This window comes from Triturus cristatus, chromosome 8, assembly GCF_964204655.1.
Source record: "Triturus cristatus chromosome 8, aTriCri1.1, whole genome shotgun sequence".
Taxonomy (NCBI): Eukaryota; Metazoa; Chordata; class Amphibia; order Caudata; family Salamandridae; genus Triturus; species Triturus cristatus.
In genome coordinates this window covers 1,531,613,199-1,531,629,018 of record NC_140591.1, presented here as the reverse complement: position 1 = coordinate 1,531,629,018, position 15,820 = coordinate 1,531,613,199, and the positions used below count along the sequence as shown (strand labels likewise).

The window sequence follows — 15,820 nt, the reverse complement described above, 5'->3', positions numbered from 1 at the left end:
CTAAACAGGCAGTCACAAGTGCAGTTATCTAGCAAGTGCTAGGGTCATGATTTCAATAGTGCAGCAGGTGCAGTGGCTCGGGACCAAATGCTCCAGGAACCCCACTAAACACTGATTATTGCTATATTTTACAACTAGACAGGCAGTCACAAGTGGTTATCTTTCAGCCACAAGGGTTATGGTGCAGCGGATGCAGTGGCACCGAGCAAAAAGTTGTCAGAACTTATCCAAACACCTAATATTGCTATATTTTACTACTAAGCAGGCAGTCACAATTACAGGTATCTTGCACTTGAAAGGAGCTTGATTTAAATGGTGCAGCAGGGCAGTAGCACCGGGGCCAAAACATAATCCCACTAAACACCAAATATTGGTAAATTTCAATAATAAACAGGCAGTCACAAGTGCAGCCACCATACAGGCAACAGTGTCGTGATTTGAATGGTGCAGCAGGTGCAGTATCAACGAACCAAAAGTTGTCATAACTCCTCTAAACACCAAATATTGCTATATTATTATTTTTTTAAAAATGTATTGACATTTTCAAGAAAAGGTCGTTTTACAACACAACAGGCCAGCATAATACCGAATCTGTACAGGAGTTTAAATAGTCACAATCTATACAGTACATAATACATCTGTAGTAATTCACGCCCCACCTGCTCACCTCCAATGAAAAAATACATATTCATCATATATCCAAATAGTTGTGAGAATCAGCAGAAAGAACCCAACAAATTAAAATCCCATTGCATAATACCACATAGAGGGTCTAAGACATCTCCGACTCAGTCTATTAAATCCACATTATCTAGAAGTTTAGGAGGGGGAACAGACTCAAAAACAGGTGGAAATCCATATCCCATCATATCAATGCCTCAGTCTGAGTTTCGCTCGCACGTGCCCCTCCAGTAGCTTCTTGTTGTCTCTGAGCCCAGGACAGGCATGGTTCCCAGATGTTTCGAGGCCTGGAAGTAGGGGGCATAAGCTCCCAGAATGTGCTTAGCTGTGTGTGACCAAATGTAACATCAGTAATCCACCCCTTAATGGAGGGCACCCTTCTCCTGCCCCAGTGGACTGCAACCTGCCGTTTGGCGAACAATAAGAGGAGTGCACGTAATTTACGCAGCTTGGGCGGTGTGTCCTTAACATAGCCTAATAGGCCTAAGGTGGGGGACGGGACATCTGATGTGCCAAGACTTTGATTCACTGAGGTGAAAATTAGGGACCAGAATTCAGCAATTTTGGGGCAGTCCCATGCTACATGCAAAAACGAGGCGGGAGTGTATCTACAGCACCACCAGCTGTCATCTTCCCTGATTCCCATGCGATATAGACTCACAGGTGTTCTATAAAATCTATGCAAATATTTAAAGTGAATTAATCAAAGCTTGTAATTAGGAGAGAGCTCTGTAAGCTGCCCACCAGAAATCCCACTGGACTTCAGTCAACGGAAAGGGGAGTTCGCTGTTCCAGTTCTGCAGGGATTTAGGTGTCACCAACGGGGCAGTGTTTTGCGTGTGTGTGTACAGTCGTGTAATGAGTTCACGAGGAGATGGGGATCTCAACAAGTTCTCCAGTGCGGGCAAAGGCGGAGGGGCCATCGGGAAACCCTCCCAGAGGGCGCGGCAAGCCGTACGCAACTTATGATATAGGAATATCTCAAAATATTGCTATATTTACTACTAGACAGGCAGTCACAAATACAGTTATCTTGCAGGCACTATGGGCATGGTTTGAATGGTGCAGCAGTTGCAGTGGCACCAGGCCCAAAAGTTGTCAGAACTCCTCTAAACACACAATATTGCTATTACTGCAATTCATTCTATTATTTCCCTCTTTCATTTTTCTAAATTTTGCTATTACTTACCCGCACTATGCCACTTGTAACAGCACAATATATTGCATTTTTGTACATAAAGAAGTCATAACACTTTAACAGAATTTCTGTAACTTATATTGCACAACTACTCAGCAAACTACAACTTAAAACAAAAAACAAGTTATTATTAATCACATAGGCGAAACCTAATGCATTTACTAATGCTTGTCTCTTTTCCCACTATGTTCATCACAGAGTGTTTTTCCTATCCTTTCTCACGCTGCTCATACCCGTTACAATAAAACTCCCATTTGTTTTGTCTCACTCTCTTTCGCCAGACATCTGGATCTTCTTTTCTTACTCTCACCCTTCTATTCATTACATGTTCTTTGTCGCGTCTCTCCTCCTTCCATCCTTCAATTTATCTCAAATTTTCTGACCCTATTCTCTGTAATGCTCACCCGACTTTTATTAATCTAGACTTTCTGTCTCAGCATGCATATATGTACATAAGTGGTATTTATATAACACAAACCTAGCCAAAGGCAGTGGAGCTCTGTACAACATCAAAGACGAGTATAAAGTCAACGAGTTATAGGAAAGGTAACTGGATTTGGACTGTTAATGCATTACAATGTAGTGGTCTCTGGAGAGGGCCTTCTTCAGCGCTTTCCTAAATTGGAGCAGTGTTTGGGTGGTCCTAAAGTATGTGGGGATGTTGTTCCGCATCCTGAGTGCATATATGGAGAATTCCTGCTGCTTTGTTTTTTCTTTTTTACAATTCTTAATCTGTGGTCTGATCATTTTCTGGCTGCCTGTGTGCTGAGACCCACCAGAGGTGCTGAGCTTGTCTGCAAGATGAGGGGACAAGAGGGTGCTCTTTGTGATGGCTGGTGTCTTATTCCTCTCTCTGACCTTCCATTCATTAAAGACTCAGCACCTCATTTATGAGGTCCCTTGCTGCACTTCTGCACCACTGGAACATCACTTTTTTTACGTTCCAGTGGCGGAATGTGCCACGGCATATTTACAACGCCAAATAAATACACGTTATGTGGCTTTTCATGGCCTTGCAAATATGTGCCCCTTTTGCGCAGAACACTGCGTGAAAGGGGCGTTCCATGGGTGTCGCTGTGAGTGTTCCCATGCAAAACCCATGGAATCTGAAGCATTTCCAGATTTATGAGGAATCGTAAACCTGGGAATGCGTCATACTCTATCGCCACCCCAGGGGTGGCTTTAGGGAGGTGCAACGAGGAGAAATGTTTTCATTTCTTCTCATTTTTTCGTTTTCCTATGTGTGCTGCATTCTACAGCACACATAGAAAGAGGAAATCGCCTGAATTGATTGATTTTGTGCTGCAGGAAGGTGTCCCTTCCTGCACAAAATCAACCAGCCCTGCAACGCATGCATTCTTGCACAATGGTGCAAGGGTGCCATTGTTGGTGCATGGTAGCCCATTGTGCATCAGCACAGGGGGAAAGGGCAGGAATGCACCATATCTTATAGATGCAGCGCTTTCCTGTTCTTTTCATTTGACGCACGGCAGCACAGGAAGATTCCTTGCTGCGCTGCCCTCCGCAAAACCTCATAAATGAGGCCCCTAGGGTCCCTCTCTCTTTTATTACTATGTCTCTCCATTCTCTGTGTTTGTAGTTTATCATCTCTTAATGACTATCCCTTCTTTTCATCATAGTCTTATTAACTCCTCTTCATTTTCACTGCCCACATCATTCATAACCAATGAAATGTGGTCAGTGAGAAAAAGAAGTTGAAAAGGGCATCAACATTATATGCGGAAAGTGCAAAATGAGAGGGAGAGAAGGGCTTTTAAGCATTTATGAATACATTTACTTATGTTATTTTATTTATTTGTGGCTTTATATAGTACGAACCAGATCCAAACGGGTAACAAAGCTCTATACAGATCGACAAGTTACAACGGCAACCACAATATACATCAAATATTTATTTTCAAGGTGATGTATTGTGTCCCAAACACTTGAGGCAAGATGTGTTTCTCACTCGTACTTGTAACAGAAATGATTACTTTTATTTACTTTCTTTTTTCATATTTTTATAACGAAACCATGTAAACTTCATGAAATAATAGATAACATTACTGTAAGGAATTGGGTTATTAGTTGTGCAGGACGTGAGGCCTGCACAAGAAATAGGTCCAAAATTTCTCCTTACTGGGAATCATTGTAGCACTTAACTCCCTCACGATAGCGAAGCAGAGCAGTCCAAGGCCTACACAGGGAGGTGGTGTGGGCTAGTAATCACCATTCGCTATTACGCAATATTAGCACTCAATGATTGTTAAGTCTGCACTTTTCCTTGAAAAAAGAAAAGTACTACTAAATACTACACATTAATTTACAAATATATACATCAGACAGGTAGAAACACCTTTGGTGAAATTCTGAAATCATGTTTGATCCCCACTGGGTCATGACCACAAGGACACAGTATTCCCTGCCAATACCAGATAGGAAATCACAATATTGGGGGGTATCGCTTTAAATAAAACAGGCCGATTGGCTTTGTGAAGGAGTCATCATAACAATATATAATGCAAGCCTAAAGGCTTTGACAAAGGTTTACCACATTAAAACGACCAAACTTCCACATATTAAAAGTCCCCATTGTGTCACAGAAATCAGTCATCATGTTTAAATGCAATCATTATTGGTAATAAAGCATTGCAATCGCTATCAGTAACTCATTATCAATGAAACATTAAAAACTAACACAGCATGTGTTTGAGTCTTTCATAGACACCTTTAGGCCACATAAACTGCAACCATAGAACCAAACCCTAGAGATCATGCACTCCCAGTCTGTAAAAAAAAAGTTCCAGCCTTGAATATAATAGTGATAATTCTGGGGGACATGCATTCCATGACCCCAGAAACTTAGGGTCATTTTGCCCGTAACTTCTGGGGAGGGGGAGTGAGCTACTCTACTCCTTTCGGCCCCCACAATACTTACAATTTATCTTGGTGGTACTTCTGCCCTGCTGCTGTCCACCACACAAGCAGATCAAACACAGGCACATTCAACCTCAAAAGGCAGTATGGGGCGCTCCCACAGTGGCGCAATAAATATTTTGGTAGCGCCTTAGCTGTATTCCTTAGCTGTGTGTGGCCTTGCGCTGCATCTCTTTTTTTAAAGTAGTGGGCCCAGTTCCACCTGGGACACCCCCAAGGATTTTATGGGGGGGGTTGTGGGGGCGAGCCCCAAGGCACCTGCAACCCTGGGCCAGCTCCCCAGATGCCCTCCGGCCTGGTGGCAGGAGCCAGCTTCATCCTCTTCTTTCCCGCTGGGCAGAAGCAGCCTTAATCCGTGGCATCCTTTTATCCCTGGCCCACGAAACAGGTGGAGGGTCGGTGTGGTTGGGATTCTCTTGCCCTTTGTTCTGGGTCCTGGGGCCCAGTCTTTGTCTTTGGTCTTTGTATGGGTCTCGGGCCCTCTTAAAGTCTACACAGGCCTAGGAAATGGGGTCCCCGGGCCGAGAGTGAGTCTAGAGAGGGGCCCCACTCATGCCTCCTACCCAGCGAAATAATTTTTAAAATCTTGCGCCAACCTCCGGCCACTGGCTCACTCGCGGGCAAGGTTTAAGAACATTGGCTGCACCCAGTGTACTCTGTTCCAGGGGTCATAAGTCAAGTCCCTACAGTGAGCGTAACTCAGGAAACGATGGGTCGATTTCACAGATTTGGGGCTCATTTGGCTCCTGGTGGTCAGTCCTAGCTACCGTGAGCATTTCCAGCTGGCTTGCTGGTTTGAAAAGGGTTGCACTCTGCAGGGAGCTGGTTTCAATGGCTCCCTGCGCCAGCCTTTTCCTCTGCTGTGCCCTCCTCAGACTCTGTGGCCTCCTGGCTGTCTTGCAGGGCATCTGGGTGGACCGTGGAGTTCAAGTCTTCCCCCAACTGGTCATCAGGGGGTATAAGGGAACTAGACTCACTGGTCCTGGAGAGACCCACTGATCCTGGGGTCAGCTGTCGGCAGAGTCTTAAGTCCATTAGGGCATCAGGGGGCTTGTCCTTCTAATTGTCCATGATGTTTCTGCCATCCAATTTCAGTTTTAAACTGTCTCTATCTCCCTTGTGCAAGAGATTTTAAATGGGGATCAAAACCTCTAGATGTCAGGCAACCCCTGGTAAACCATGGGGTGCCACATTACCCCTCCACTCCTGGCCCAACCCTTCAGCACAGCATGCTGGAGCAACCCAAGATGGTGCTTTAAAGAGGTATCCTGTGTACATCTCCTCGGGGGGACTCAACTCCACCCCTAACTGACATCATTGCCAGGGACTTTTCCTCCTAACTCCAAAGGGGAATCCCTCCTGTGTTAGCTCTTAACATCTGGGCTCCCCCTTTTGTTCAGTGGTCCTGGGCTGTCCCAACCCTGGTACAGTGTGACAGCTAATTGACAGATGCCAATTTTCTTCCCCACCCCTTCCTCCTCAGGAACTGAGTGAAGCACTGTTAATTACTCCTTTTGTGTCGGGAGGCCTTTGTTCCCTCTGCTGGGGAGCAGAGTGTTAACTCAGCCCAGCAGGGTGACAAAAAGCCTGGAATCTGATCCTGAGCTGAACCAAATAAATATGACAATTCTGGACAACCCATAAGGTGTGCATGTAGGTTCTTGGTACCACTATATTCAAACTTGAAGCACAGGTTTCATCCCAGTTTGATACCTTAAAGGCCTGTAGGAAGCTAAATTGAACTTTAAGGCAGATTTCCTCCTATGTGCATAATACAATGAAACTACAGATAAATCAGTAAACCCTTCTGACCTTACTCATGAAAGTAGCACATATTTTAAGACCTATCCCAGGTCAACATCTAACACTGCAGAGCCCCTTGTATGCCAGGCTACCTTTGGACAGTTACAGGCTGCACACTACAGTAGTCTCACACACACACCTCGCACACATGTACACACCTGCTCACATGTAACTACGTTCCCCTTATCCTAGCTGCATCACAGCAGCTTTAACTTAAAAGGCAGACACTAGAGGATAACCTGCGCAGTCTATTTTATCATGTGATTACTGTGCATGAAACACAAGTAGTGAGACTCACCCACAGTAAAAAGTCCAAAACAGGGTGTTCAAATAGCAAAAGAAATCGGCGCCCTAAATAGGCAGAACCCATTTGCAACAGTTACCCAAAATACTTACAATTAGTCCATATAGTTCATAGACAGGTGAGAGTGTTGTCAAACTTATTGATAAAGTTACAGTCCCCTTTATTACAGTTTCCCCATTTGAATTCATTAGGAAGTTGGCAGCACTGTTCAAATCAGATGCATCCAAGGGGGGCATACACTAAAGACCTGAGGCCACGAGGCTATGTGTAAAATGGACAGCCATGCAGAAAGAGTGATATCGACTTGACTTAACCTTGTCAGACTGAAAAAATCTACTAGGTTGTCCGTGGCTGTCAATTTACAAAAATTCCCGGGGTAGCTGAAGAAACATCACACACCCTTTGACCTTAATGGCATCACAATAAGTGATACCATATGACTTTTGACCCTGAATCTTCTAAGGACGACTTGTCACATGACTGTAACCCTGATGACATCACAATAATTGACGTTGCTGAAATTCCATAATAACTACATGGTCAATATGATAAAACAAAACAGACACCTGTCTATTTTAGATGCTACCCATATATTAGGGTGCTGATAGGATCTTTGGAAGTACTGGGATTGAATGCTTGCTCTGAATTGTAACTAGCGAGCAAATCGAGGGAGCCAGAACTTTTCTAGGAGAGTTTATTCTAGGGGCGTAGGGGTTCTACCACCAAGAAAATTTTTCAAAAAAATAGAGTTGAATAGTGCTTTTTAAAACATAATTTTCACATAAACTTGCTAAACCTCAACAGCCTCTGAAAGATCACTCAATACATATTGAAGTCCTTTCATTGAGTGACAAGCCAATTAAAGCTGGTGCGCCCAAGCAGTTGAACCCATTTTTGCTAAATGTGCTATGGACGCCCCCATATGTCAAAAAGTACCTAACTTGTCCCTGGGCTAGCAGTTTGCCATGGGTACCCTCTTATGCCAAAACTGACATACAATATACCAGTGCCAGAATTTTGACATTAATGTCATCCATATATCATGATGACCCTTATGTGGAAAATGACCTCTGTATATCAGGGTCAGCAAATGCCATGGTTACACACTCCATACCCCATAGGCCATGAGTGTCCTCCCTGATTCCATGAATTATCTCAAAAATACTAGCACCAGTATTGAACCATGGGTGGCCAGTATGATAGAAATTGCTTAGACTATGCCAATGCTAGTATATTGTCATAGTTGCCTGTTAGAACTAGGGGTCTCTGGTTGGCTGAGTTAGGTACCTTAGTCCAAATAGGGACCCTTGCTTTTAGTCAGGGAAAGGAGGGACTCCCTCTTAGATAACCCCTGCTCACCCCCCGGTATCTTGGCACGAGCAGCCAAGCTTATCTCCAAGGCAAGGTGTAAAGTATTTGCAACCACACTCCCAGTTACATAGTGATAACGCCAGAAATGGACGCCACACTGATTTTTATAAAAATAGCGGTATCTTTATCAAAGGAATACGATGAGACCAAACGATAGAAATCCAACATATACGTATTCGTAATCTTTCACTTTTGCCGGTTATTAGTCCAGCAATCACTTATAGGTTCTTGCGGTATTAGTGAGCAGTTCACAATGATCTAGTGCAGTCCTAATGCAATACTATGCTGCTCTTAATGCAGTTCGTAATGTAGTAATAACACAGTCCTTAATGCACGTACTAATGCAGTTCGTAACGCAGGAATAATGCGATTTGTAATGCAAGAATAATGCAATTGGTAATGCAAGAATCAGGCAGTTCGTAATGTAGGAATAATGCGATTCGTAATGCAAGAATCAGGCAGTTCGTAATGCAAGGAATAATGCGATTCGTAATGCAAGAATCAGGCAGTTGGTAATTCAAGAAATAATGCGATTCGTAATGCAAGAATCAGGCAGTTCATAATGTAAGAATAATGCAGTACGCCAATCTGCGTGGTCAACTCAGGACCCCACTAGGCCCCAACAGCAGAAACAACGGTCATAAGCTTGAAGGGGCGGCCCTGGTACTGCTGGGCAGATACGGGTAGCTCGGGGACTCAGCGCGTCTAACGTGGTGCAGCGAGAGAGAGCTCGGAGCACTCCTGTACTCCTCCTGCATGCCTCCCCATGCCACACACGCTTGCGGCTCCCGACCGAAGTCCAAGCCTTACCTAGGGGGGTGGGCTGCCTCTCTCTCTCTCTCCCCGCTCGTCGGACGTCCTGCTGGTGGCCCCGATGACATTGCAGCTCTGTTGTTAGGCGACGCTGTAGCCGGACGGGTTACGGCGCTGCCTTCTCCTTCGTTGACGATCTTGGGCAGATTCCTCTCGGTGAACAAGGATCACGATCCCTTTCACCTTGCAGCTTTCTTAGCTTCAAGAAATCCTTTAGCACGTTGCGGCTCGGGCCGGCGGCGGTGATCCTTACTCACAGCCTCAGTTACGATGACGGCTCAGGCCACAAACAGCAATACAGCAGCCTGGACGCTGTTTCACGCTATGAGGGCAATGCGATCACGAGGCACATTGTAAACAGTACCACGGACCACACAACAGTCTTCCAGAAATCCTGTAGCACGTTGCGGCTCGGGCCGGCGGCGGTGATTCTCACTCATAGCCTCAGTTACGATGACGGCTCGGGCCACAAACAGAATACAGCAGCGTGGACAATGTTTCACACTGCGGGGGCAATGCAATCACGGGGCACTTCGTAAACAGTACCATGGAACACACAGCAGTCTCAGGCGTGCAAAAGCACCAAGCACCAAGCGTCGCTGAGACACGGTTGGAAACTTTTATGTTCCTGAGTTTCCACAACAGGGGACCAGCTCTCCTCGGGCACTTGGAGACACGCTACTTCAGGACACAGCACACAGCAAAGTCCTCACAAGGAGGGGGACACAGCACACAGCAAAGTCCCTTGGCCTCTCCTTAGTCGAATCAGCAAACTGCAGACCAACCCCAGAACACACAGCAAGGGAAGTCCTTTTCTTCATTCTCTTAGCTGTTCTTCTTTGGCAGAGGTTCCTCTTGATCACAAAGTAGGTTCAATCCTTTTTCAGTCAGATTTCAGTCTTGAATTCAGGGGTTTCAGCTCTCACATTTATACCCCTAAATGCCTTTGAAGTCTTTGTGTTCAGGGGGCTCTGAGCCCAATCCAAACCAGAACTGGGTGTCTTCCTGCCGGTGCACACCCTCTTCTTTTGACAGTGATGGTCTGGGCCCCAGACGCTCAGCAGGAGGTGGAGCCATCCTTTTGTGGCAGCAACACAGCCCTCTACACATCCAGGGGGCTACTCCTCCCCCCACATCAAATGCAGGCCAGTCTGTTGCTGTCTCACCTTCTCCTCCCTGGGGTCAGGTCACTTCCCAGACTCTGTCACATCCAAACCCAGATGGTCAATACACAAACAGACAGAGGCACGCAGGATGGTTTAAGACAAAAAACCAGACACTTTTAAAAACGTGGTTTCTAAGCACAAAAGTTAAAAACCATCTCCACAAAAAGATGTGGTATTAAATTCTGAGTTCAGGCACACTAAACTCCATCTCTCCATTTTATGCCTATGGGAAGATATGCTGGAACATGGAACACAGCATTCCCCATTCTGTCCTATGGGCAAGATGGCCTTGCAACAGTGAAAAACGAATTTGGCAGTATTTCACTGTCAGGACATGGTACACACCTTAGTACATGTCCTACCTTTCACATACCCTACACCCTGCCCAGGGGGTACCTTGGGCCTACTATAGCTATAGGGGTGTCTGATGTGCATAAAAAGGGAAGGTAAGGCCGGGCAAGTGGGTACACTTGTCAGGACAACAAGGCAGTTAACAGACTGTGCGCAGGCACTGCAGTGGGAGGCCTGAGATCTCGTTTTAGGGCTACTTGTGTGGGTGGCACAATTAGTACTGCAGGTCCACTAGTAGCATTTGAATTACCAGCCCTGGCACACATAGTGAACTTTACTAGGGACTTTACTAGTAAGACAAACATACCAATTATGGACAACCAATTATCATAACAATTTATACAGGGAGCACTTGCACTTTGACACTGATCAGCAGTGGCAAAGTGCCCAAAGCATCTAAGCCAGCAAAACGAAATCCAGTACAGCATCAATAATAGAGGAGGTAGAGGCAAAAAGTCAGGGGTACTCACGCCAAGAAATGCCAGGTCTAACATTGCCTATACTGGAAAATAATTAATTTCAGAGTGCCAGTGCCAACAGCAGATTTGCAAACATAACACTGCATTCTTACTCATTTACATTCACGCACACTCATTCTTATGCACTCTGAATCTCACTCATTCATTCTTACATGCACTCATACAATCTCACTCATTCTCTTGCATGCCACTCTTTCTGTCCCTCACTCTTTCTCACTCACTCTTACTAAGCATCATTCATACTTTCTCACTCTCTCACTTGTGCTCACTCTTACTGTCACTCCCTCATTCTCACGCAAACATATTATTGCTCACTCTAACTCACTCATTCTCATTTATTCATTCAAACTCACCCATTCACTACTACTCTCACTTTCTCCCACTCCTCATTTATTCTTGCAGTTACACTTGCTCATTCTCACTCACACTATATAGCACCCGTCACACTCAATCATTCCTTCTCAAACACACTCAGTTCCAATTATTGTAACTCATGCATTCTCACTTGTATACTCCTACTGGCACTCAATCTCACTCATACTTACTCACTTCCTGTCACTGACTCTAACCTCCTTTCACACATACATACATACATATTTATAGATCTATATATAGATCTATCTGTATATACATAAATGTGTTTATATATGTGTGTGTGTGTGTGTGCGTTTGTGTGTGTGTGTGTGTGTGTGTGTGCACGCTTACACAGACACATATGCTTACTCATACACAGGCTCTCTCTCACATAAAAACAATGGTGTGCTCTGGGCTTCTAATGGGCAGTAGAAGCCCCGAGCATCAACATTCCAATGTTTAACAAAGGCCTCGTGGAGCCCGAGGGGATTTCAACCCCTCCATAGACTCCATGAGGCCTTTGTCTTACTATTCGGAACAAACTAGGGGCAGAATGTTCTAATAGAATTAGAGCCCTCCGTAGCCGGCTGTACTGGTCTCTAAAGGCGCTTCTCCGTCTGGCCACAGAATATACCACATAGTAGTGAGTACTTTATGTCATCTATTCGGCCCTTGGTGCTAATTAGAGCCATCACTCACTTCGAACACTGCTAGAAGCAGCCCAGTTTTAAAGCTCCGTTTGCACAGCTCTTACATGTTGCACATACGACGACTCTCATTTCCACGCTATGACTCACTGCACTGTTGATATATTATGATAAATGGCCCATATTTAAAAATAAAAACAGGGTCCCTTTTATAGCATCGTGAGAGTGGAACCCTGCCCCCTCTTCCGGCATGACAATCACCCGGCTCAAATGTTTTCTGAATGAAATATTTGGAGTGAGTGGTAATGCTGATGGGCCCATAATAGAATTCACGGGCTCCTGCCATGGCCAGCCCTGCGCAATTACCAATTTGCAATCAGCGTTTCTAATGCAAAACAGACGGCAAACAGAAGTCGCCAGATCTGGTAACGTGAGTACCGCACAAAGGTTAATATTTGCAGACAACAAAGCTTGCTGCGCCACACGGGTCCAGCTCTGAGATCACGGAGGACACGTGCGGGAAGCCAGAGGTCAAACTACCCGACGGGGGGCATTTCCAGACCGTCTAAGGAGGCGCGAGGCTATCAAATCCTCGGCTGGATTAAAATCCGGGTTTAAGGCTAAACAAGGCTCTTTGGAAAACCCGGAGGGGGGCGTCGCGCGGATTGGACGGAAGGATGCTACTTTAAGAAGACTGTTGTGCCCTTTCAAGATTGATGAAAACTAAGCCAAGAATCCACCCTGCCGGCATGAAACGGGGGGCCAGAGAGAAAAGACTGCAGGTTGGGGAGGGCGCGGCGGTCACCCAGAAGCTGAAGACCCCAGAGAAGACCCCCGTAAAGGGTGCGGGGTCCAGGAAGAAAGTTTGCTTTGAGGAGAGCACCGAGCAGGCTGGGGTGTTGAAAGTGGGAGCAGAAGCGCTGGGAGAAGAGGAGGAGTGCAAGGTAAGAAGGCCGGCGGAGCCATCATGTTTTTTTACACTTTGGCGCTAAATATGCGGTAATGCCACATACATCACCCGAATGCGATAACATGGAGGTGGTTAGATCACCACCCATTCACTTTACTTTTTGGGTTTTCTGGATAAAAGGGAGAGTGTGGAGCAAGAGGAATAACGCCTAGAGACCATACAGGTATGCAAGGTAGAGCTCCATTTTAGGACGGGTGTATTTATTTGGAAACATGCCCACCAGTGGAATTTCAAATGCAACTAATCCATGTCCACCTGCTATTGTGTAATGTACAGCGGGACACATGTCGGACTCTTTAACGGGAGTCCTAATTGGCAAAGGGGCGTTCCCTATGCAGATGAGGTCCGCTCTCCATCACCACCAATGTTGTGACCCCATCAGCTGGTAGAGGCCCGGTATTCACCAGTCACATTAGAGCAGCCTTTGTGTTGACGGTTAACCATGGCCGGTGTTTGTGGAAGGCAGTTGTGGGCCTCAGACAGACCTGCTTTGTGGGTCCTCGAGGACCCCACAAACCCCGCTGCACGCGCCTGGGGATTCTTTCCACCTACACCCCCACTGGCTTGAGTGTGCTCCTCTGGAACAAATGCGGAAGGTGGTATCGCCCTTCACGTCTTATTTTACTGCCTGAGTAAGGGGCGAGGGACATATTTTTTTATCCCTCTGTATCCATAATAGGCGGGAATACCTATTACCCACCCAGGCAGCAAATGGTACTTAATGAAGGCTAGCTTTTTATGGGTAACTTAGAGATCGCGTTAGTTGACTCACTAACTCGATCAAATAAAATAAAATCATAAATAGAAGATACCTACCTATATGAATGCATGCAAGTGTGTTAGTTCAGCCCTCATTTATTGTTCCGCTCAAATGTCCATTGCATGTTGCATCCACCCGCCAGGGCACCCAGCATGGGACGGTGCCTCGCGCACTCCAGCTGTTGGCGCTCTTTCTCTGTCAGTGACAGCATTTTTCCTAATCCTTTCTGCACATCTGCTTGGAAACAAGTGCTCTTGTTTGCCTGGGCTAGTGGACAAATACTTTTACTCTTCCAATGTTTTTTTCTTTCCATACTTTATCTCATCTATTTTTCGAGTTACCCTTGTGTGTTTCAACTTTGCCTTCAGGGTACAGTACTTCGAAGCCAATAGTTCTTTACCTCTGTGGCAATAAGAATCCTACTTTCCCGTAATGCGCTTTTAAAGTATAAAGGTTTTCCATTCCTTGCATAAGTACACCTGTAAGCCAGCAAGAAATACTTACACCATTGTATTAAAATTACATGGGAAGAAACATTTTTTTAATCTATTTTTTTTTTTTGCAAGCACGTGGCACCGTATTTAGTGGGGAGCAGGTCTTCTTTTTTTGACATATACATGCAATAAAACATAACATCTTAAATTGCCAAGGACAGCCTATTGGCTTTGCCTATGCTTGTGTCGATCTTCGATCTGAACTATACCTATAAATTCGAAAGATCAATGAAAGAGATTTGAAACTGGCGGTTCCACGGTGCTTGTTGAACGAAGAAGGCAAGAAGTTATGAACCTGAGACAAAAATGGACAAATAAGAAGAAAGTGGGCTGTATAGCCTTCCTTCACCCCAGTAAGGATGTGACCTGGAAAGTGTGGCACAGAAGGAATGAAAGGTCATTGCCAACAATGGATTTTGCTTTTCGCCTGCACGCTTTAGACTGGTTTATCACCATTACTTAGATCTTAGGAAAATCAACAATAAATATTATATTAAGTAATTGATTTTTATGACGTGGCGACATATTATGGTAAGTACACATTCAAGGCTGTGATTTTCACGCCGTGCAAGCGAATGCTCTTTAGAAAGGGCCTTTCAATGCAGTCAATTCTCACTGAAACACTTACATCTAAAAAGGCATGCCGAAGCTATCAAGATAGTTCCGTTGATCAACGTGCCTGCTGCAGACTTCGGTGTGGCACCTCGGCGGAGCCAACTTAACCTTTCATCCTTCCTACTGCCGAGTCAGTAATTCATTCTGTTAAGATGGGTAAGGAACCCCTGTTTTTGGCAGCTTTCCACAGTCACAGTAGTACCATCACATCATGGGACACTTTTCTGTGATCTTTTAAAGAAAACTCCCTTCCATGGTTAAGCAATAATGGGAAGTGTTCTATTTGCCGATTGTATTTAGTACGAAATATATTTGGGAAATAAAATAGTCCTAAACGAGAGCCGTTTAAATTTTTTATTTACACTATTATAGATGAACATAAAACAAAAGGTAAATCGAGGCATTCATGAAATACTACATGAAATGATTGACAGGGAATAAGTATAGTAGTTTGCAACAATAAGTAAATAAAACACACTTTAATGTTGCACAACATTTCGGGTGGCCAGGAGTCCCGGATTTGCCGGGGCACTCCCGGAGTTTCACCATCAGTCTCAGGAGATGTTAACACATTTTGCCCATGTCCCGGTTTTCTGAAAGATTCCACCGTAGGCACATTTTTATGTTTTCCAAAGTAGAACGAGCTAGCAGCTCTTAAAAGAAAGCAGTTTAATTAACAAACACGAGGCTGGGTTTAAACGTTCCATTTAATTTAGTCCCTTAGCGCCTTGTCTGTGTTTCTGTGTTGATGAGCGCTGTGATCTAAATCATATGGGCTGATGTAAAATTGTAGTCCGTCTTCCATGTTTGGTGAATGTCCCGGTTTTTGGCTTTCAACATCTGATCACCCTCCCGGCACACCCACCCAGGTGGAACT

At 45.0% G+C, this 15,820-nt stretch overlaps 1 protein-coding gene across 6 annotated transcripts in view; it reads left to right on the top strand.

The window, feature by feature from the left end:
- The window catches only part of ARRB1 (arrestin beta 1), a 793,940-nt gene that overhangs the window by 488,245 nt on the left and 289,875 nt on the right, over positions 1-15,820 (top strand). The window contains exon 1 of one of the 6 annotated variants that reach the window (XM_085623374.1): positions 12,562-13,048. The exons of the other annotated variants lie outside the window; for them this stretch is intronic. Within the exon in view, the coding sequence (XP_085479500.1) occupies positions 12,821-13,048 (228 nt within the window). The 5' untranslated portion in view covers positions 12,562-12,820. Of the gene's footprint in view, positions 1-12,561; positions 13,049-15,820 lie in introns of those variants that run through there. 6 annotated transcript variants of the gene reach the window in all.